This window comes from Leucopleurus acutus (genome assembly GCF_964270905.1).
Source record: "Leucopleurus acutus genome assembly, chromosome: 2".
NCBI lineage: Eukaryota > Metazoa > Chordata > Mammalia > Artiodactyla > Delphinidae > Leucopleurus > Leucopleurus acutus.
The window spans coordinates 75,980,224-76,004,672 of record NC_139143.1 but is presented as its reverse complement, the minus strand read 5'-3'; the positions used below and the strand labels follow the sequence as shown (position 1 = coordinate 76,004,672).

Below are 24,449 nucleotides of genomic sequence, written 5' to 3'. Positions count from 1 at the left end.
AGGTTCTTCAGAACCACTTTTTTTTTTTAGATTCCATGTATATGCGTTAGCATACGGTATTTGTTTTTTTCCTTCTGACTTACTTCACTCTGTATGACAGACTCTAGGTCCATCCACCTCTCTACAAATAACTCAGTTTCGTTTCTTTTTATGGCTGAGTAATATTCCATTGTATATATGTGCCACATCTTTATCTGTTCATCTATCGATGGACACTTAGGTTGCTTCCATGTCCTGGCTGTTGTAAACAGAGCTGCAATGAATATTGTGGTACATGGCTCTTTGAATTATGGTTTTCTCAACGTATATGCCCAGTAGTGGGATTGCTGTGTCATATGGTAGTTCTATTTTAGTTTGTCAAGGAACCTCCATACTGTTCTCCATAGTGGCTGTATCAATTTACATTCCCACCAACAGTGCAAGAGGGTACCCTTTTCTCCACACTCTCTCCAGCATTTATTGTTTGTAGATTTTTGATGATGGCTATTCTGACCAGTGTGAGGTGATATCTCATTGTAGTTTTGATTTGCATTTCTCTAATGATTAGTGATGTTGGGCATCCTTTCATGTGTTTGTGGCAAATCAGTATATCCTCTTTGGAGAAATGTCTATTTAGGTCTTCTGCCCATTTTTGTATTGGGTTGTTTTTTTGATATTGAGCTGCGTGTATATTTTGGAGATTGATCCTTTGTTAAAATTTGCTTCGTTTGCAAGTATTTTCTCCCATTCTGAGGGTTGTCTTTTCATCTTGTCTATGGTTTCCTTTGCTGTGCAAAAGCTTTTAAGTTTCATTATGTTCCATTTGTTTATTTTTGTTTTTATTTCCATTTCTCTAGGAGGTGGGTCAAAAAGGATCTTGCTGTGATTTATGTCATAGAGTGTTCTGCCTATGTTTTCCTCTAAGAGTTTGATAGTGTCTGGCCTTACATTTAGGTCTTTAATCCATTTTGAGTTTATTTTTGTGTATGGTGTAAGGGAGTTTTCTAATTTCATTCTTTTACATGTAGCTGTCCAGTTTTCCCAGCACCACTTATTGAAGAGACTGTCTTTTCTCCATTGGGGATATGTGTTCTTAAGGTAGAGTATTTTAAATATTCAACTGCTGAAATGCTTTAAAAAGAAATTCCATTAAGTAGCATTCTTGAAACTGCTTCGTCAAACTTAGTTAAAATTTTCAGTTAGAGTTTGTGACGTAGATGGATTTTTCTAAACAAAACCGTTTCTTAAGTTTTAGTAATAAAAAGACTGGGAATTTACCTTATTGTAGGTCTTAGGGTAGGGTCGCTTGGACTTTCACTACTAGGTACTATGCTTTAGAAATGTATGTTTAAGGAGGTGAGTTTGATTTGGGGGAGTTTATCTTTTATATTTACGTTTTAAAATTTGTTTAAATAAACATAGTCTTTCTAGAAGTACGATTCATAGTATTTTTGCTTATCTCAGGTACTGTGCCAGTGGAGAGGCAGCTCAAACGAATTTGGAAAAAATAGTTGTGTGTTTTCCTTCCACACACTTGTGTATACGGAGAACTTTTACATTGATAGTGAGTTTTTCGTAAAAATTAAACCAACTTTACTTTCTTAATCTCTAGTTTTGTTCTGATATATCTACACTGTGGTATTGAGAATGATACTCAGGGGACGAGCCAGTATGTTCAGAATGGATTTTCTTCCCCATTTTTCATGTTATCAATATATCTTATTTAACCGAAGGAGTGATTACGTCTCTTTCTTTTTTCCCTAAAACAGCGGGACAGAAAATGCCGAAACCTCCAAAAGGGAAATATTTACTCAGAGATTTGCTTAAAATTAGCTTAGTCTCTGACGTCACTCGCGCAGAAGTAATTTGTCTTCATTCGGCCACCGTCGCGTCAGCGTTACGGGGTATTTTGTCCATCTGCCGCCACCGTCCCAGATATTAGTTGCCGAGTTCCAGGGCAGGCGAACGTGTGTTTCGGGGGAGCCGGCTGGCGTTGCCGGCACCATGGAGTCCCCTTTTAGTCCGGGACTCCCTCACCGGCCGGATGAAGAGTGGGGTGAGTGGGATATGAGACTGTACCAGGGGTGGCTCCAGGTTTCTTCCTCCTTACTTCTGCGCATTTGTGGTGACAGGTGTGGACGAACCCAGCCGAGGGAGCGAGGGCCACTCGTTGCTTCCGTCCGTGGTCCTAGTAGAGTCTAGCAGAACCTGTCGGTTTCTGCCCTGGGGACAGCGAGCGTAAAATGTTGCCTGATTGGAATTACTATCGTGTTTCACCGCTTACTCTGGGAAAGTACCAGGTGATGATTTTGTGGGGCGAAAACGACGTCATTAGGAAGCTTAGGGCAGGACGGCTGTGACCATCAAAAAGGCTGCAAGCTATTTTCTCAGAGTGTGGGATGTGGGAGATGCTTGCCATGGAGTGTACGTGTACGTGTTTGGTTTGTGTGAGAGAATGAATCCTCATCTCGAAGCTTCCACTATTGATCGAGGCTGATGCCCATCTTGGCAGAGAAGCAAAGCACCCCAGCACCTGACCCCAGGTCCCTGATTACGTAGACCTAACGCTTATAAACGGATATAATCCTGATTGCTCTCCGAATACAACTCTGAATTTTCTTGTTATGGATATTTTGTTTGGTTTTGTGGTCAGGAAGAGTGGAATGGAATGTAGTGGAAATGAGAGTGGAGAAGCTTTATCGTCTAAGTGTTTAGAAGAAACTTATATTCCTCCCTTGTTTGCCAGACATAGTACTAACACTGTTCTTGGGCTTCAGTATGAATTTGGGGTTGTATACGTCCCTGAATGTGTCCTGCGGTGAACCTACACCCTTCACTAGCTTTAAAATTTTGGGGAAACCCAGACTGACCTTCATTTTTTCCCTCTTGGACCATCGTTCTCAGTAGCAAGAGTAATCTCAATTCTCTTTGTTGAACTGAAGTCCTCATTTGATTTTCCAAGGGCAGAACTTCTCTTAAATTATATAGTGTTAGAGATTTATTTCAGTCCTTGGATAGGTTTTCTATGAGTTGTTGGAAAAACGTTAGACTATCTCTTCCAAATGTATTTTCCCAAGCCAAATGTAGTCGTAGTAATAGGAACAGTTGCCGTTAAGCACTTTATTTGTGTCAGGTGCCCTGCTTAGCTCTTACATCCCAAGCCAAGTGTAGTCGTAGTAATAGGAACAATTGCCGGTAAGCACTTTATTTGTGTCAGGTGCCCTGCTTAGCTCTTACATCCCAAGCCAAGTGTAGTCGTAGTAATAGGAACAATTGCCGGTAAGCACTTTATTTGTGTCAGGTGCCCTGCTTAGCTCTTACATCCCAAGCCAAGTGTAGTCGTAGTAATAGGAACAATTGCCGGTAAGCACTTTATTTGTGTCAGGTGCCCTGCTTAGCTCTTACATGCATTATCTTATTTAATCCTCCCAACAGTCCAGTGAGGTATTGTTATTTTACAGATGAGGAAGCTGAGGCTGAGAGAGAACGAACGCTCAGTCTTATAGCTAGTGAGTGTCAGAAACAGGATCAGTACCAGGTTTGTCTACCTCCAAAGCCTGTGCACTTAGTCACTATTCTATATTGCTTTCCTAAGTTATTTCTACAGATTTGATTTTTACCAAGATCCCCCCAGTTATTAACAAATCTACTTCAGTATACTGGGTTGTTATGATCTGTTTTCTCAGCTAACCAACTATTATATTTTCATGATGTTTCTTAAACTATAACTGTGAGGCACTTCCTGATAGCATTATTATGTCTTCTGATACCCAGGCTGCGTTTTCCTGACTAATCTGACCAGTTGACTCCTAGTCTTAATGTTCTTTAACAGAGCATTCAGTTCTTTGTAGTAGGTTCACTGACTCAGCTCAGGTACCTTGCCCTGCCCCTCCCTGAACATGCCCATTTCCCATGGTTTTCCAAGCTTCTCTTTTCAAACTGTTAACAATCTTTTCTTAGTGGAACACTTTAATTCTGCTTCCTCAAGTGTTCAGTAAGCAGGATAGATTTTGCAGGCACTGGAGTGAAAGGTTACTGTTTGCTAACATTTCTCAGTAGAATATGGACTCTTTTTCTGGGAGTTGCCATTTTGGGTGTTCAAGTACTTCACTGATTTATTTGACTTTTTTTTTCTATATTAGAAGCTAGCTAGTTAAAATTTTTAAAATCAGATTATGTAATTAGTACTTGTGACTCTTAACAACTTTGTATAATTAAAAATGACTTACTCAGAACAGCCTATGATGGGATGTGCATCCCATGTGCATTTTCCCTTTATGTGGGGTGATGAAATTTTGAACGGGCCTATAAACATTTTCTGTAAAGGTCTAGATAGTAAATATTTTAGGCTTTTGTGGTCATGTGGTCTCTGTTCTGACTCCTCAGCTCTGCCAGTTGTAGTACAAAAGCAGCCATGGACAATGTAAACTGAGCATGACTATGTTCCAAAACAACTTTATTTATGGATGCTGAAATTCTATTTCATGTAATTGTTTTTAATACTTAATAGAGTTTACTTTTAGTACAGTTTTAGATTTACAGAATAATTGAGGGGATAGTACAGAGTTCCCCTGCCCCCCAAGTTTCCCCTATTGGTAACATCTTGCATTAGAGGAGTACCTTTGTTACAATTGATGGGCCAGTATTGAAACATTAGCATTAACTAAAGTCCATAGTTTATATTAAGATTCACTCTTGTTCATTCTGTGGGTTTTGACAAATGCATAATGTCATGTGTCTACCATTACAGTATCATATGGGATAGTTACACTGCCCTAAAAAATCCGCTGTGCCCCACCTGTTTGTCTCTGCCTCCCTCCTCCAAAGCCCCAACAACCACTGTTCTTTTCACTGTCACCTAGTTTTGCCTTTTTCAAAATGTCATATTGTTGGAATGATAGAGTACGTAGCATTTTTAATTTGGCTTCTTTCATTTAGCAAAATGCATTTAAGATCCCTCTATTTTTAATGGCCTGATAGCTCATTTCTTTTCAGCACTGAATAATATTCCATGGTATGGATGTACCACAGTGTCTTTTGGGCTCCCATAACAAAATACCTGGGAAGCTTAATGAACAGAAATTTATTTTCTGACAGTTCTGGAGGCTGGAAGTCCAAGCACAGGTGCCAGCATGGTCAGGTTCTGGTGAGACTTCTCTTCCTAGCTTATAGATGGCCACTTTTTATTGCTGTGTCCTCATGAGGCAGAGGGGTGGAAAGGGAAGGAGGGAGGGAAGGAGGAAGAGGTGGGGGAGACAGAGAGGTAGGTAGGTAGGTAGACCTATCTCTTAGTCTTATAAGGCCACAGTTCTAGTAGATTAGGGCCCCACCCTTGTAACCTCATTTAACCTTGATTATCTCGTAAAGACCACCCTACCTCTGGATGCAGTCATCTTGGGGGCTTCAATATATAAATTTTGGGGGGGACACAATTTGGTCCATAGCACACAGTTTGTTTATCCATTTACCTGTTGAAAAACGCCTTGGTTGCTTCTAGGGTCTCAAAACCAGTTAAAGACAGACTAAGGCCAGGTAAGAGGGCCAGGTGTGGGGGACAAGAGTGACAGGTTCCGGCTTATAAAGGGCTTACATGCAGTGAAGGGACAGCCACAAACTGTTCTCCAGTGATGGACACTGCACAGAGAATTAAAATTGGTTGCTTTCAAATGTTGGCAGTTATATATAAAGCTGCTATAAATATTCATGTGCAGTTTTTTTTGGCTGCACTGTGAGGCTTGCAGGATCTCAGTTCCCCGACCAGGGATTGAACCCGGGCCATGGCAGTGAAAGCGCCAAATCCTAACCACTAGACCACCAGGGAACTCCATTGCAGCTTTTTATGTGGACGTAAGTTTTCATATAAATTGGGTAAATATCAAGGAGCATGAATGCTGGATCATACAGTAAGAGTATGTCCAGTTTTGTAAGAAACTTTCAACCTGTCTTCCAGAGTGGCTGTGCCATTTTGCATTCCCACCAGCAGTGAATGAACATTCCTGTTGCTCCAGTCCTGCGAACATTTGGTGTTGCCAGTGTTTCAGATTATAGCCATCCTGATAGGTGTGTAGTGGTATCTCATTATTTTAGTTTGTAGTTCCCTGATAACATGTGATGTGGAGCATCTTTTCATATGCTTTATCTATTTGTTTTTAAAGGAAAGGTCTTTTAAAAAATATTTGTTTATTTATTTTATGTTTTGGCTGTGTTGGGTCTTAGTTGCGGCATGCGGGATATTCGTTGTGGCGTGCAGGCTTCTCTCTCTAGTTGTGGTGCTCAGGCTCTAGAGCATGTGGGCTCTCTAGTTGCGGCATGTGGGCTCTCTAGTTGTGTATCTCATGCTCAGTAGTTGCGGCACACAGGTTTAGTTGCCCTGCAGCATGTAAGATCTTAGTTCCCTGACCAGGGATCGAACCCATGTACCCTGCATTGGAAGGCGGATTCTTAACCACTGGACCACCAGGGAAGTCCCCATATGCTTTATTTGTCATTTGTATATCTTTCCTTTCCTCTTTCCTTCCTACCTCCCTCACTCCCTCCCTTTCTTTTTCTTACAATTTGCAAAAGCCACTTTTTTTTTTGCCGCACATAAGATATATGTACCAAGATCAGAAGCTTCCATCTGCCACTGTGGTTTCTTTGATAAATTCAGTGTCTTCTGTGAAAGTTCTCTGTACCCTCCTGCGTTGACCAAAACCTGACTCCCCTGATAACACGGTTTTCCCTAAAGTCCTAGTGAATGGTAGCTCTTTTCATTCTCAAAACCTTTTCTCCATTAGGGCCTCTGAAAGTGGGTTAGTTATCTTCCTTGTTCTTCATTGCTACTTTTAGATCATTCTCCTTTCATCCTCCCTAAAAACATCCAGGCTTAAATTTCACATTGTCTCACATGCTGTCCTCTCCCTCTCCCTCTTACAGTCATCTGGTGATTTCTGGTTCACTCTCCCTCACTTTTTGAAAAAATTTAGTTCCTAGCTTATTGTCACTTTCTTTAACACTACTTCCATCATGATTCTTGGCTGATTTCAGTATTCTCAGAGAAGATCCTTCAAATACCCTGATCTCTCGTTTCCTGGGTCTCCTCTCCACCTTCCACCCTGTCTCAGGCATTTTCTTCCCCAATCATAAACCTAAACCTTGTCAGTACTAGTAACATAATCTCAGTTTCCAACATCCCACTCTGACCATCACCTTCTGTCTTACCAGCTCACTGTCTTTAGTACTCCAATTCCAGTGGTACCTTCAACGCTGCTGAGATTCTGCCATCTTTTCACTGTCCCTCGTCCCCTTTATGTTATCACTTTCCCCTTATCCAGTTTAAATTCCATGGACAATCTCTGTAATCATTCCCTCACACCCTCAATATCCTTGTCTCTCTCTTGTTTTGTAGTTCTCTCTTTGATCAACTGCAACCTTGGCTAAATCCAACTCTGTCTACTCCATGAATGCACTCAAGTAGCTGAAAGTGGCTAAAAAGGAAAATTCAACCATGCTGATTGGTCTCACTTTAAATTTATGATACTAACCTGAAATAGACCATTAAGTATTACCTGGCTGATCATATTTCCTTGGTCCTCTCTCTCTGATGATCGTTTTTATAAAGGTTCTTCTCTCCTCAAACCTCCAGCACCTCCTCCTGCATTCTTTGAATCAGAAGAGAACTGCTGCAATCTCCTACTACCTCATCTACGTGTGTACCAGTATATTTGCCTTCTCTTTGTTGGTGGGAATGCTAGAACCGATCACTTCTATATGTGCTTTAGACCCCTCCTTCTTTGTTTTATTTTTTTTAATTAATTTATTTATTTTTGGCTTTGTTGGGTCTTCGTTGCTACTCACGGGCTTTCTGTAGTTGCAGTGAGTGGGGACTACTCTTCGTTGCGGTGCGTGGGCTCCAGGTGCGTGGGCTTCAGTAGTTGTGGCTCATGGGCTCTAGAGCACAGGCTCAGTAGTTGTGGCACACGGGCTTAGTTGCTCCATGGCATGTGGGATCTTCCCAGGTCAGGGCTCGAACCCATGTCCTCTGCATTGGCAGGTGGATTCTTAACCACTGCACCACCAGGGAAGTCCCTAGACACCCCGCCCCCACCCCTTTATTCAAGAATATTGCTCAAGCTCTTCTTCCTTCTGTTTCCTGAATCTTCATTTCCATCCCTACATGTAGTTGCTTCTCCTGTCTAGAGTGAAAAAGAAAGAAAAACCCCCAAACCCTCTTTAGATGTTACTTCCCTTATAGCTTCAACTACATTTCTCTTTTTTATTTTACAGCAGAATTCTTTTTTAAAAAACATCCATGTTCACTGACTCCACTTTCTCTTTTTTCACTGTCTCTTGAACACAATGCAGTCAGGCTCCACCACTCCACCAAAGCTGCTCTTTCTAAGGTCACCACTGTTTTCCAGTGGCCATTTCTCATCTTACAAGAAGTAAAAGAATAAATAAATGGTCAAAGCAGCAGTCAGGTGGGAAAGCTTGCTGAGCAAACAAAAACTAATAGCTACCATAGTTTACTACTGTTAGGAGAAATCTATATAGTAGGTAGTGTGGGGTTGGTGAAAAAGATATAGAAGTAGGTAGTAAATTTTAGAGATACTTCATAGGTAACCAATGCCACCAATGTCACCACTTTCTCATGGATCTTTCTAAGATATTCTGTAGTATACAAATATATTTATCAACCCACTCTCAGTTTTTTTAAGTATTCACAAACCACAGAAAAGTTAAAAAAGATCAGTACAGTGATAACCTGTATTTCCCTTATCTAGACTTACCAACTGTTAACATCCTGCCATACTCACTCTTTCTGTCAGTATTACCCACACTTCTCTCTTCTCTCATTATCTGAAAGCAGGCTGCAAATAATATGAAACTCCTAAACACTTCACTGTGTATCTCCTAAGAACAAGGAAATATGTATTTTTAAAAAGCATGAATTCATGCTAATACCCACAGTTCAAAGCCAGTACCACAGAGTTCTTTCTCACCTTCTTGCATTATATACTTTTATTTCTCTTTTCCTACTGTGTAAATCCTGATTCCCAATAACATCCTATGTTTTTATGGGCTCACTTTAGCTGCTCTATTGAAAATATACTGAAAGAGGGTCAAGGGCAGAAGCAGAGAGACCATTTGGAGGCTACTGCATCAATCCAAGTGATTTATGATGAGAGCAGTGGAGATAATGGAAGTGGTTGACTGTGGATATATACACATACACATATGCATATGTATATACCCATGTGTGTGTATATATATATATTTCTTTAAATAAATTTATTAATTTTATTAATTTTATTTTTGGCAGTGTTCGGTCTCTTCTGCGCACGGGCTTTTCTCTAGTTGTGGTGAGCGTGGGCTTCTTATTGTGGTGGCTTCTCTTGTTGCGAAGCACAGGCTCTAGGCGCACGGGCTTCAGTAGTTGTGGCACATGGGCTCAGTAGTCGTGGCTTGTGGGCTCTAGAGCGCAGGCTTAGTAGTTGTGGCGCATGGGCTTAGTTGCTTCGCGGCATGTGAGATCTTCCCGGACCAGGGCTCGAACCCGTGTCCTCTGCATTGGCAGGCAGATTCTTAACCACTGCACCACCAGGGAAGCTCCCCATGTATATTTTTTATTCAAAATTTAAGTTTTGGAATAGTTTCAAACCTACAGAAAAGTTATAAGAACTGTGCAAAGAACTGTTGCATGCCTGTCAGACAGATTCCATTTTACTGTATTTGCCCCATTTCTCCTTCTTTAGAGAGAGAAAAAGAGAGTGAAATGTGTTGTTAACTCATTACCCTTAAATACTGCAATGTGTATCCCCTCCTCCCCCAAACAAGGTTACTGTCCTATATCACTGTCATACACTCCTTCCAGTCAGGAAATGAACATTGATACAGCGTTACTATCCAATTCACAGATACCATTCATATTTTGCTATATGTCTTAATAATGGCTCTTTTTCCTTTCTAGTCTGGGACCCTACCTGCAAACAGACATTACTTTTACTTTTCATGTCTCCTTAGAGTTTTTCAACCTGGGATGGTTGCTTAGTCTTTTCCTGTTTCTTGTATTCTTGACAGTCTTAAAGAGTACAGGTCTTTTGTTCTGTAAGATGACTCTAAACCTAAGTCTATATACTGTTTCCTCATGAGCAGAATCAGGCCATGAGTCCGTGACAGGAATGCTAGAGAAATGATAGAGGCACACTATGTTGACCTGTTCCAAGGTGATGTTCACCTTGATCAGATTGTCAAGTTAGTATCTGCTGGATTTCTCCACTGTAAAGTCACTATTTCCCCTTTTACATTTGATTCGTATTGGGCTGGCCAAAAAGTTCCTTCGGGTTTTTTTTGTAACATCTTACGGAAAAACCTGAACAAACTTTTTGGCTAACCCAGTATTTTGGGGGAGATAATCTGAATGCCACCAATGTCCTATTCCTTACTAAACCTTCACTCACCAGCCCTGGCCTCCATTGATAACTCCAGCTTATATCAAGTACCACTCTAATGCCAAATGGTGATTCTCTCTTAACATTCTGTGTACATTTATTAATTGACATTATACTGTAAGAAAAAGCTTTCTCTGTTTCTTTGTTTATTTCATTATGAGCTCACTAATTCCTATTTGATTCAATGGGTTGTAATCTGGCTTTATTTTGATGCTCAGATTTTCTGAGAATTGACCAGTAAGAGTCCATTCATATCAGCTCCTTTGTTCTTTTGACATGTTTCCATCATTCTCTGAGGATTTCCTTATTTTCTGGCACAACAAGATTTTCCCAAGCCGATTTTGCACTTTCTCTGCCTAAGCCCTGGAATCAGCTCTTTCTCTAAGGAGCCCTTTAGTGAACTTCCGTTTAGTAGAGGATGGTATTCAGTATCCAAGGTCTGGAAACATACGATTTTTCAGTGCTGGTGGGATGTCTTCGTTTCTAGGACCTGTTAGCAGACAGAACTAGGACATACATGTATGTATATGTGTACACAATATACAAACATCTATAATTCTTTCTGTGTATGAATATTTTAAGAAAATGTGTTCGTATTAATACTTCTAATTCCAGTGCAACATCTTAGGGTTCTTTTATTCTCTTCCCTTTTCACGTTTCTAAATCCTTTCTCAGAAAGTGAGAAACCTAGCTCTAATATATTTTATCATTTGCTCCATCAATTAACACATTTGTTTGGTACTATCACTCTCCTAACCACTCAGGCTGCTTCTTACATCTGCCACTCCGTTCCTCCTCCCACTGCTCCATTTTTTTGGCATCTGAGGCATGCTGCCACCTCCACAAGGCACCTCCCCTCCTGTATCATCCTGTTTCCTTGGGTACCAGGCACATTGCCACAGAGGATGACACACAAAACCCCACCACCCTCCTTGCTCTGCTGACATCTCTGTTGGGAAGAGTAGGGAAGGGAAGGAAGAATGGAAAGGAAAGGTAAGATGCCACATTACCAATACATACTTTGAAGACAGAGCTGACAGGATTTACTGGTAGATTGAATACAGAGAGTGAGGAAGTAAGCAATGACTCCTAAGGTTTTTGACCTGAGCTCCTGGGATAATTGAATTGTCATTAACTGAGATGAGGACGAACCAGTAGGAGGTTTGGTGAGGGATGATTTGAAGCTCAGTTTTGGATGTGTTAAGATTGAGATGCCTTTTAGATATCCAAGAGGAGAGGTAGAGTACTCACTGTGTACATGCGTCTTGAGGTATGGACTGGAGATGTATATTTAGGAATCCTTGGCGTATAGATGCTATTTAAAGCCATGAGCTCAGCTGAGATCACAAAGGGAGTAGAATAGATACAAAAGTTTGCACTAAGCCCAGGGACAATTTCATGTTAAGAAGATGAAGAATAACCAGTAAGGTAGGGCCAACCAGTAGGGTGGGAGGAAAACCAGGTGAGTATGGTAATTTGGAAGCCAAGTGAAGAAAATTCTTCAATTAATATGAAAAGATCAACTGTTTCAAATGCTGTTGAGAGTAAGATGAGGACCATGAATTTACCATTGAATTTAGCAGAGGAGAAATCATTGGTGACATAATACCTGATGTGTATGCGTATGTATGTGTTGGTGGGGGAAGCTTGATTTGAATAGGTTCAAGAAGGAAAGGGAGGAGAGAAATGAGAGGCAGCAGATAAAGAACTCTTTCAAGTTTTCGCCTGTGTATAAGGTACATAGCCACAGTCATCTACTTACTTGGGTTTTTTGTTTTGTTTTGCTCTGCAGCTGAGTTTAAGGTAGTCCTTTTCTGAGAGTTATATGAATAACCTTTCATTATCACTACACACAAAAAATGTGCTATGTACTATTTTGTTTTAGGCTGGTGAAATGTTTCTACCGTTGGCCAAGTCGGTGAGAGACTTGCAGTGTAGTTCTTATATATGTGAAGTAGGGAAATCACCAGAGCAAATTTCAGTGGCATGTTAGTAGGGAGTACAAAGGCAGGCTTAGATTGGGAAACTCTTCAAAGTGCTTGAAGTTCTGAAATGTTAAAGAAAATAGACACATTACAGATTATACAGTAATCATTCTTCTTTGGCCTTAGCAGCACCTTGACCTGTGTTCATATATTTCTCAGTTTATAAGGAAATCTTATTAGGAAATTGGAACATAGTTAGATTTGTTGAAATAAATGAAATGGTTTAGATGAGTGAATTCCTTATTGTTTGGATAGAAAATTGGTTGTACCTCTAACTTAAGGCAAGGATGGCAAATACCTGGTACATGTGTTGCCATATTCCTCTCCTGTCATCACCGCTGATCAACCATGTCACTTTTTTTTGTGCTGAACCCAGATACAGCCTCAGAATTTGTGTTAGTAACGTTCCAGAAAGTCACTATCAATTAGTCCAACATGACAGGACATAAAACCTGTTTTTTAATCCCTGGTATAATGATTTAGTTCACAAGATAAAAATTATGTGGAAAACAATACATACGTTAGAAACCAGCTTTGAATTGGTTGTCATTCACACTCCTAGAGTTTATCAGTAATAGTAATGGCTAATGAGAAACCCTAATAGAGCTGGCATAAGGATACAGCACTTATTCTTTTGTCAAAACATTGAATTAACAGTAAATATCTATTCTTTTCTTTTGTCCAAAGATTCTGCCCTCTTTGCTGAACTTGGCTATGATGACCTGCAATTGGATGCGGCAAATGAAACTTATGTAAGTATTTATTAGAGGAGAAATGCTGAATAATGTGATATTTAATCTTTAATTATTGCAAGAAGATTTCAGGATAACACGTTTAGGCTAGTTATTTAAGTTTAAATAACTTTTAAGATTAAGTATGAAAGTTAGTAGCCATTTTGTAGTCAGTGAATGTAGGATTGTAGAAATTGCATTGGTCTTGGTATGAGAAGACTTGTATTCTAAGTCTACCTTTGGCCCCAGGGTTTTTTTTTTTTGGTTTTTACAGATATTTTGCTGCATAAGGGAAACAGTGTGATGTTAAGGAGTATGTGTGTCATGGATCTAGTTAAGAGAACTTACCAACTTCCTTTTTTAAAGTTATGTATCCTTAGTGTTGAAAGCTCTGAAACTTAGAAATGTCCTTATTTTTTGCCTTTGGGTGGTTAGAAGTATGCGTAAAAGCTATTATTACAGCACTTTAAGTTCTCAAAAATATTTTAGATTTTTTTTTTTCTTTTCTGGATTAGTATATGTGAAGCTGTTTGGCCTGAACTCTTACTTTGTCTTATTCTTTAATGGATGAGGTGCTGTTTGACTTGGGAAGTAGTTCAAGTGAACAGAGTGATTTTATATGCATATCAATCAGGTTGAATATTTATCACTTATTTTTGAAGCCCTTATTAAAAATAAAGCTTGCTTAGTGAGTTTAAGACAAAGAAAAAATTTAAAAAATATCATGTGTTTCACTCCCTTCTATTGATTCATAGTAAAACAACTGCTGAATTATTCTTGTTTTACCATGAATCAATAGAAGGGAGTGAAACACATGATATTTTTTAAAATCAATGCATGAGGTTTTAGTGGTTTCATTTACTCTGTGAGATGCTTTACAGTGTTGTCTATTGATTAAATTGGCTTTTAATATTGGCTGGTTGCTTAAGCAACTGGTATTTTTTCATAACCTCCAGAGCCTAACATCGTCAAGAAACAATATAGTAAATTTGAAAGATTCAGGGAAATATGATCCTGATTTTATAACTAACATTCTGTCACTCAATCTTTCAGTTCCTTAGTTTTTCTGATATAAAATAAGAGATTGGATTAAATGGTTTCAGACAGCCCATTCTAGCTTTAAAACTGTCATTCTTCTTTCACATGGCTGTGCAAGTTTCCCTTGAGAAATCATTGAAGAACTAGAGTATATAAGTACCAGTATGTTTTGCTTTACATAAAATGGGTCTGTGAAATTTCCAACCAGATAAAATTCTTATGCTGTAAAATGTATTTGACTTTTTTGTCTGAAGATTGAGTATGAAGCATCCTCGAAGTAGGTCATGCCACTGTTGAACATGTTAAAAAGTATTGCGAGCACTCAGGCAAATATCCTTCTTCAGTTTACTTAGATTAAGAAAGTTTGAAGTTTTTCGTTGCTGAAAGTGTGGGGCTGCTTAATTTTTTGATAGCTAGATTCCAATATGAGAAAAAAGCAAAGGAGATTGATTTAAAAGGTGGTTCTTTCATAATTTAAGTAGTTTTTTCTTTTTTTTTATGTGAACTTTCACACATTCTCTTTATATAATTTGCAATAATATTTACTCAGTTTAGGGCAGTATAAGAAAAGTTTCCCTTCTCTCCTTCTGTTACATTCTCAATAAAAATAAACCACAGAATAGACATTTGAAATGATAATATTCTAGAAATTATTACCAAATTGTTGTTATTGATAACTAGATTAACCTTTACTTTTTTCCTGAGGCTTGCTTTCTTGCTGTTTTATTATCTGTCACATTAAGTTAATATTGACTACTTTTTAACTTTGTTGTACTGTTCTGTTTATATATTAAGTTTACTTCTGTTCTTATCTCTGTAACCTTAAACATTTAAAATAGTTGTGGTACTGTCTTAATCTTAAACTCATATGAGGGCTCTGAAATCATGTGGCAGTTCTTCATTAATATATATGGTATAAGATGGTCATCCAGATGACCCAGAATATGATTATATTTAAATTTAAAAATTGTCATCTGAATGAAAAGAAACTAAGAGCCCCTCTAAGAAGTTTACTGACCCCTGTTTGAGAAACTTAGTTTTATCTTCTAGGATTAAAAAAAAATTTAGAAATTTTATTTTAGAAATTTGAAAAGTACAGAACAGTAAAAAAAAATATAAAATTACCCATCCTCCTATGGATCTCTTCCTTCTCCCATAAGCATTTTAATATTTGGTATATTTGAAGTTTCAGTTACAGTCTCTTTATGATTCCTGCATGTCTTTTGGATACATCTATATTCTTTCCCTTGTACATAGAGATGATATTGTAAATAGGCATTTGCTGTGACTTCTTTTCCTTAATGGCAATGGGAAAACTTATTTTGCTGAATCTCCTTTATGACAAAACACATATTTTGTGACTGTTGTAAAGGTCCATTTCCACTGAAAAGAATGAGACCAACTGAATCTTTCAGATAGATGTTGACTTCAATACCTCCTTCCTAGCTGTTACTACTGTGCTTAAAATAACTAAATTGGTTTATCTCTAAGCTATCCAAGATGTATTTTCAAGATGAACTGATTGACTTAGAAAGTTATTTTTACTAAGTTGGGTAATCACAATTATATTATTTATGGCAAATTGCATCTGTTAGTTTGATTTCTGGATGTATATATTTTAATCTTGTAATCTTTTGCTGATTTGAAACCTACAGGAAAATAATTTTGATAATCTTGATTTTGATTTTGATTTGATGCCTTGGGAGACAGGCATTTGGGACATCAACAATCAATTCTGTACAGGTAATGCTGTATTTCATTGATAAAAAATTTAAATGGGTCCATATTATTTTGTAGTTTGGTAATAGTCAAAATTAGGTGGGGTTACTGGGCCACTTTTGTAGGCCAAAAATTTCCAGGGACTACATTCTATTTTGGTGTAGCAAGGCATACGTAAATTTCTTGCCAAAATAGATATAAAGAATTTCATAGTTATGTGTTAGTCACATAATGAATAAAAATTTTATTATTCAGAAATATTGATTTTGAATTATATGTAATATTCTCTAAGAGATTAACCTATCTGAGAATTAGACAGAATTTAAGGAATCAAAGGGAAGAAGCTTGGGATTATTAGAACCTAGGAACTTAGTGTAGGGGTCCCGTGTATACACATCTGAGGAGGAGGCCCTACCTGGCTAATGCTAGTATCTTTAAGGGGCCCAATGAGGTGGGTTTTAGGTGTGCTGAAAAAAGCTGGAACCTGGAGCAAACTGTCCCTTCTGGGATGAAGCTGATGGGAGGATGAAGAAATCCCTTCTTCCCTTCTACCTTTTAGTATCCTTCTAGTATCCCCTATGGACAGGACCTAAAAGGAAACCAGCTGAGACATGTATTAATAATTTGCATCACAGACTATAGAAGGTAGACTTAGAGCTGAGAGACAATGTGTAAATAAATAACCAGCACATTTCCCCATCTAAATTGCAGCCCTCCCCACTGCTGCATTTCCTTTTCCCTTTCATTTTATGTATTTGTATATCTTGCTCAATTCCTGTCTTCCCTCACAGAATAAGAACTACACGAGGCCAGTGTTCTGGTTCCTACCATTGTGTAACAAACTACTCTAAAACTTAGTGGCTTAAAACAATAACCATTTTATTAGGCTCCCAGAATCTGTGGGTTAGGCATTTGGACAGGATGCACCAGGAATTGCTTGTCTCTGCTCCATGGTGTCCAGACCTCATCTGGGAAGATTTGAAGGCTGAGGTAGCTTGACACTGGGGGCTAGAATTACCTTAAGTTTTCTTCACTCGCATGTCTGATGCCTGGTCTGGAATGACTTGAAGACTAGGACTGCCAACTTGAGTGCTTACACGTCACCTTTCTGTATGGCCTGGCTTCCTCACAGCCTGGTGGTCTCATGGTAGTCAGACTTCAAAGGCTCAAATGTGAGTGTTTCAACACACAAAATAGAAGCTGCATTGCCTAATGTAACACAGCCTTGGGATTCACATAGCATTACTTCCATACTCTGTCAATTGAAGAAGTCATAAGCCCACCTAGATTCAAACAGAGGAGGAAATAGTGGCTACTTCTTTATGGGGAAGTGGCAAAATCACATTATAGATCATGAGATATGGTAGATATTTTGCACCTACCTTTGGAGAACACAGTCTGCCACAGAGATTCTTCTCTTCCCCATTCCTACCCTGTTATAAATTTGACACCTAGGAACACCTAGGCTATAGTTACTCAGCACATTTTTAAAAATACATCGTTCAAAAGATAGGAACATTTTTGTGTTTTAATTGTATTGTCAAAAATGCTTTCCACAATAATTCTTTCCTGTTTCTTATATTTTAAAATTATTTTGGGGGGAGGCTATAATTTTGCATATTGCATAATATTCAAAAGGTACAAAAAGTCTGTAGAGTAGAAAAGTGTCTCTTTTGGCTCTTGTCCCTCAGCCACCAAGTTCTGCTTCCCAGAGACAACCACTGTTATCAATTTCTTATGTTCATCCTTCAAGAGAGTTAATGCAGATGCTAGTAGTACAATAGTATACACATGTATAATTTATTACACAAATGGAAGCATACTAGATTTACTATTTTCTCCTCTTGAATTTTCACTTGATGATATATTTTGGTGACCTTAGCTTCTATATCATTGAATTTTAAAAGCAGATTTTACCTTCTTTCTTATTCATTTCATTCTGAGTTTATATTGTTCAGTGGGAAAATTTTTGCCCCTTGTTTTTCAGTTAAAGATATTAAGGCAGAACCTCAGCCACTTTCTCCAGCCTCCTCAAGTTGTTCAGTCTCATCTCCTCAGTCAGTGGACTCTTATTCTTCGACTCAGCATGTTCCTGTAAGTAACCAGTCTTTTACAGTGCTTTTGGTTACAGTGGAATCTGGAAAATATGTATGTGTGGGAGGTAGTTAACATTTATTAAGTGCTAATATAAGTCCTGTTATCTCATTTAATCCTGAGGAAGCTGAATCTTGAGGAATGGCCTTGAGGGAGCTAGAAAGCTGTTAGTCTCTTTGGTTTTGCCCTCCTTCCCTTATGTTCTTGTCTTCATAATTTCATTGTTTCATTGCACCTTACCAGTACCCAATATTTTTTTTGTTTATTGACTTATTGTCTTTTCTCCCTGCTACCCTCTTTACTCCCCGTTAGAATATACATTCTTTGAGGACATGGAAGACTGTAAGATGGTCTGTTTCTGTAACTCCTTAGCCATGTAACCTAGAATGGTCTCCTTAGTTCAGGAAAGCCTAGTACTACCTTTTGAATGCACTAATAAGGTTTTTTACAAAAGCACCTTAAAAATGCTTCTGCTCTTCATCTAGACAAAAGCTCTGAGGCCAGGAAAACGAAGTACCAAAGGGCTTAGGTATTTTTTGGAATGGGGAAAGGAAAAAATATAAGAAGAAAAATTCAAATTACTGTTTCAGTGAATTATATCTGCTGGAAATTGAGGTATCTTCGTTCTGGCATAATTTCCATATAGTCAGTTACTAAATCCTGATGATTCTATCCACTTAGTATCTCTAAGATTCATCTTCTCCACACACACCGGGCCATCGTCACCTCATCTGGATTAAGGCAATAGAATTTTGACTGGTCTCTCTGCCTCCTAACTCCCCAAACCTTTCTTAGCAGAGGAATCTTCAAAGAGAAATTTTTCAAAATCACAAATTTGATTGTGCCAGTTTTTTGCTTAAAACCTTCCCAACTCTTACAAGGACAAAATTTAAATTGCCAGTGTACTAGGCCCTCCATGTTCTGGCTCCTGTTTACCTTTCCAGTCTTGTTTCTCACTATCCTTCCTGTTCCTACCTTCACACTCCCCTTGGGTTTAACCCTGAGAGCTCCTGTGTGCTCCAGTCATTCAACAACTGTGCCAGGAACTGTGCCAAACACCGTCCGTGGACAAGAGCAGCGAGATCTCTGCTCTTACCATTTTAGGTTTTTGTACATGCTCTTCCTTCTGCCTGAAATAGCCTCAGTTTCTTTCTTCTTTGAAAACTCCTATTCATCCTTAAGTCCCAGTTCAAAAATTACTTTCTCTATGAAGCTTTTCTCTGATTGCCGCTCTTGGCAGTTCTCTGTGGTCCCACAGTTTCTCCAATGATTTAATTTTAAAAACTTAATTTACTTTTGAAGTCAAAAGTATTAATATATAACAAGGTATATTCACAGAAGCCTGATTTCTGTCCTATTCTTTCCTTTCCATCCTTTCTTACACAAAAGGTAGCATACTACATACCCTGCTTTGCACCTTGCTTATTTAACTTAGAGGTAACTCCAATTTCAGGATATAGAGTCTTTCTCATTCCCTTTTATGGCTGCATAGTGTTCCACTGTGTGACTATATTATACTTTATTCAGTGATTTCCTTATTGATGAACATTTGTGTTGTTTTTGGTCTTTTTTGGACTCAAACAATGCTGTAATAAATAACTATGTACATAAGTCACTTCATATTTTTGCCAGGATATCTTGGCAAAGATATCCGGTTATACTCCTAAAGAGAGATTGCTGAGATCGGGGTGAATACTTTTTTAATGTTACTGTTTATTGCCAGATTTCCCTCCACAGGTTGTATATTCTGACCAGCAGTATGTAAGAGGGCCAGTTTTCCCTTCATCATTACACAGCATGCTTTGTTTTCTATTTCTTTTATTATAAGTGTGGTTAAACATCTTTTTGTATGTTTCATATGTCTAAGGCCTATTTGCATTTCTTTTTATGAACAGTTCAAATTTTTGTCCACTTTTCTGTTGGATTGTATTGGTGTTTTTCTCTTCAATTTTTAAAGTGTTTTATTACATATTAGGATTATTAGTGTTTAGTCTGTGAAATAAGTTACAAGTGTTTTTCTCCAATTTGTCATTTGTCTTTAAGCTTTATTTTTGGTGTTTATTTTCTCCATAGCTGAATTATCAATCTTTTATTGCTTTTTGTTGTTGTTACTCAAAGGAGGGTTTTCACCACTCATAGGTTATAATATTTTTATTCTTGTTTTCTTGCTTATATTAACTTTTTGTTTTGAAAAACCTTAAACTTATAGAAATATTACAAGTACATTACAAAGAACTTTTTTTTTCCTCAACCATTTGAGAGTAAGTTGCCAACTTGATGCCTTGTCACCCCCAAATACTTCAGTGTCTACTTCCTACAAGCAAGGATATGTCTTCTAGCCACAATAAAACCATTAAAATCAGGAAATAAATGTTTATACCATACTATCATCTAATCTTCAATTCCCATTTAGATTGCACCAGTTGTCCCAAAGATGTCCTTTAGTGAGCGGAAGGATCTAGTTTAGAATCACGCATTGCATTTGATTGTCTTGTCTCTTTAATCTCCTTCAGTTGAAACAGTTCATTCTTCCTTGACATTCATGACCTTGTCACTTTTGGAGATTAAAGACTAATTATTTTGTAGAATGTCCCTCAGTTGGGTTTGCTTGATGTTTCTTCAGGATGAGATTCAGGTTTTGTATTTGTGGCAGGAATATCACAGAAGTGATGCTGTGTCTGTCTCATTTACTTTTGATGTGATGGCACACACTTTTCATTTGTCCTGTTACTGATGAGGTTCACTCTGTTCATTTGATTAAGGTGGTGTCTGCCAGGCTATTCCACTGTGAAGTTGCTCTTTCTTCCTTTGCCCAAAATAAGTATTTTATGAGGAGGTACTTTAAAACTATGTAAAAATAATCTGTTTCTCATCAGACTTTAAATTTATTCATTTATTTGTTTATATCAGTATGGACTCATGGTTTCCTAGTTTATTCAACAGATTATAACCCATTACTATAATTATTTATTCTGATTCTTATGTTATCCTGGATTTGGCCAGTGCAGGTCCCTTCACACTGACTCCTGTGTTCTGGGCATTGACACCTGCATCAAGCTGACCCAATATGAGCAGGGTAGTCTGCTGTGACTCCCTGTGCTGGGCTGCCTGCCCCTACCTCTTCTCCTTAGGCTCCGATACTCCACCAGCCTGCCTCTCTGCATGGATGCTGGCCTTGCACTGCTCCATCTAGTGGCCGTAGGATCAAATTATTCAGGAAGTAATAGTTTCTAAGCAACTGTTAATACATATTTTTCATAAGGTTTTATTTTAAATATTTAGATCTCTGATCCATTTGGAGTTATCTTGGTTTATGATGTGAAATACGAATCCAAGTTTTTTGTTTTCCCAAATGACTATCAGAAGGATTGTTCCAGTACCATTTATTAAATCAATTCGTTTTTTAAAAAATGAATTTTATTTATTTATTTATCTTTGGCTGCGTTGAGTCTTAGGTGCTGCGCGCAGGCTTTCTCTAGTTGTGGCGAGCAGGGGCTACTCTTTGTTGCGGTGCGCAGGCTTCTCACTGCGGTGGCTTCTCTTGTTGCGGAGCATGGGCTCTAGGCGCACGGTCTTCAGCAGTTGTGGCATGCAAGCTCAGTAGTTGTGGCTTATGGACTCTAGAGCGCAGGCTCAGTAGCTGTGGCGTATGGGCTTAGTTGCTCCGTGGCATGTGGGATCTTCCCGGATCAGGACTTGAACCCGTGTCCCCGGCATTGGCAGGTGGATTCTTTTTTTTTTTTTTTTTTTTGCGGTACGCGGGTCTCTCAGTGTTGTGGCCTCTCCCGTTGCGGAGCACAGGCTCCAGACACGCAGGCTCAGCGGCCATGGCTCACGGGCCCAGCCGCTCTGTGGCATGTGGGATCTTCCTGGACCGGGGCACAAACCCGTGTCCCCTGCATCGGCAGGCGGACTCTCAACCACTGCGCCACCATGGAAGCCCTCTAAGTGACTATTAATACAATATTTTCATAGTGAAAATTTTGTTAGTTGGTTCTTAAATGTGTTCCAAGTAGACAGCATATCACCTTGCAAACAAAGGCGCTTCTGTTTCTTCTATTTTAGTATTTATTCCTTTTATTTCATTTTCTAGTATAATTATGTCTCCTAGAATTACAGAAAAAGCAATTATTTCTTTCTTGTCCTGACTTTAATGGCAAAGCATTTAGTATTTTACCATTAAGTATGACTTTGGCTATACAGTTATGCATAGCTTTTTTTTTAATGTTAAGAAAATGTCCCTCCAGTCCTTATTTTTTAGGACTTTTAAGAGGAATCTTTGCTGAATTTTATCAGATGCCTTGTAAGCATCTAAGGCTATGAAGATAATCATTTCCTCCTGTGTTATCTCATAGTCTTTGTTTTTTTCCAAATATATTATTGTTATGATATACTCTGTAAGGTTCATACAGCCCCGCTTATGGCTACATGCTGAATAGGTGTTGAGGATGAATGAATGAAACAATTCTCATTCTCACCAGCATTACTGAGAATGACCATTTCTCCCATATGCTCTTTCAGGTCATTTTAACTTTTTCTTATCTGATGATTTAAAAAAAAAGATTTTCTTTTAAATTTGCCTTTGGATACTATTTGCATTTCCTTTTCAATGAAATGGTGGTTTCTTTCCTTTATCCATTTTTGGCAAATATCTTCTCCCCATATGTATCTTTTAACTTTGTTTATGTTCTGTTTTTTTCTTATAAAATATTTTAATTATTATTTGTTCAAATCTATTTCTTCTTCCTTTATGGCTTCTGGCTTTTTTGAGGTAAGGGAGCCTACATCATGCTGAGAGTAAACAAGTATTCTCTTAATTCTTCTTTCAGTAATCTTATAGATTCTTTTGAAGATGGTATGATGTATGTATTTACGTACCTGTGCCCATTCCATTATTATACATAACATCTTTTTCTGTTGGAATTGAAATGCTACTTTTATCCTATGTTAAGCTTCTTTATTCTAACAAAATGAGACAGATCCACTGAATATTAAAAGACTTTTAGAAAATATTAATATATCTGTATTTTTAAAAAAATATTTATTTATTATTATTTTTTTAAAATATTATTTTTGTATACTGCATCGGGTCTTAGTTGTGGCACACAGGGTCTTCATTGAGGCATGCGGGATCTTTCATTGTGGCGCGAGGGCTCTTTGTTGCCGTGCGCGGGCTTCTTTCTAGTTGTGGCACGCAGGGTCCAGGGTGTGTGGGCTCTGTAGTTGTGGCACCCAGGTTCCAGAGCGTGTGGGCTCTGTAGTTTGCGGCACACAGGCTCACTAGTTGAGGCGTGTGAGCTCAGTAGTTGTGGCACGTGGGCTTAGTTGCCCTGCAGCGTGTGGGATCTTAGTTTCCCGACCAGGGATCGAACCCATGTCCCCTGCTTTGTAAGGCGGATTCTTTACCACTGGACCACCAGGGAAGTCCCTCTGTATTATTAGTTTACCCATAAAATAAAATAAAATAGCCCTGCTCCTTTCAGTGTTTTTCTTTCAAAACATTTGGGACAAAGGCAGTGTTAAGAAATAGAAAAGGATACAAATAGTGAGAATTATTTGCTTTTGAGATTCCTGTAAGACAGAATAAGAGATGGTGGGGGAAAGATATTAGCATTTTAACTGTAACTCTATAATGATACTAAATGTTTGTATGACTAGGAACAAGTAAAATATAAAGTTTGTGGGAGAAAATATAGAAGCAGATCAGATCAGTGATTCATATCTTTCATATAAGAGGATGAAATAGACATACTTCATTTTTAGTTATTTTTCCTTTAGTGTAGATGGATAATGTTGATTTATCCATCATCTCTTAGTACTTCATATATAGATATAGTTCTAATATATCACACCTTTGCCTTGAAATTGTCTTGAAGTGTTTCTCTGTTTATATATAGATCTTGCCTCTCTTTCTAAGCAATTTTCTGCTCAAGGATAGTATTCTTCTGCATGAATTTGTTTGTGTTTTATTTTGCTACAGGAGGAGTTGGATTTGTCTTCTACTTCCCAGATGTCTCCCTTTTCCTTATATGGTGAAAGCTTTAATAGTCCCTCCTCAGCAGAGCCACTGAAGGAAGACAAGCCCATCATTAGTCCTAAGAGCAAAACTGGTATTACTCCGTCTCCTAACTTCTGTTATCTCTATTTTAGACTGAGCTTAGGCTCCATTTCTTAAAAGAAAATGTTGGATTAAGTGTATGTTTATTAAGCTGGCTTGCTGTTTTTAAATTAGTGCACCTGTTTTGTTTGTTGTGGATGATTAATGTGGAGAGGAAAGGGAAGAAATAATCTTCTTTGGTTGTTTTTGTCTTTATAGGTGAATGATACTTTAAATAGATTTAGGGCCCCACTATCTTCAGGAGAAATTTCAAAGTTTCAGTTAAAGATATTGAATGTGAGGGCCATTTGGCTGTGACATTTGTTAACCTTATTCACCTCGATGCTTTATTCAGGGGTTTTAGCTATTCTTCTTT

The 24,449-nt window shown here is 38.3% G+C and overlaps 1 protein-coding gene across 1 annotated transcript in view; it reads left to right on the top strand.

Annotated features, from left to right (window-relative positions):
- The first annotated feature begins 1,933 nt into the window (after positions 1-1,933).
- Positions 1,934-24,449, top strand: part of ATF6 (activating transcription factor 6) — a 221,677-nt gene continuing 199,161 nt past the window's right edge. Inside the window, exons 1-5 of the mRNA XM_082834402.1 lie at positions 1,934-2,035; positions 13,082-13,146; positions 15,819-15,906; positions 17,870-17,976; positions 23,957-24,086. Of these exons, the coding sequence (XP_082690528.1) occupies positions 1,984-2,035; positions 13,082-13,146; positions 15,819-15,906; positions 17,870-17,976; positions 23,957-24,086 (442 nt within the window). The 5' untranslated portion in view covers positions 1,934-1,983. The remainder of the gene's footprint in view (positions 2,036-13,081; positions 13,147-15,818; positions 15,907-17,869; positions 17,977-23,956; positions 24,087-24,449) is intronic.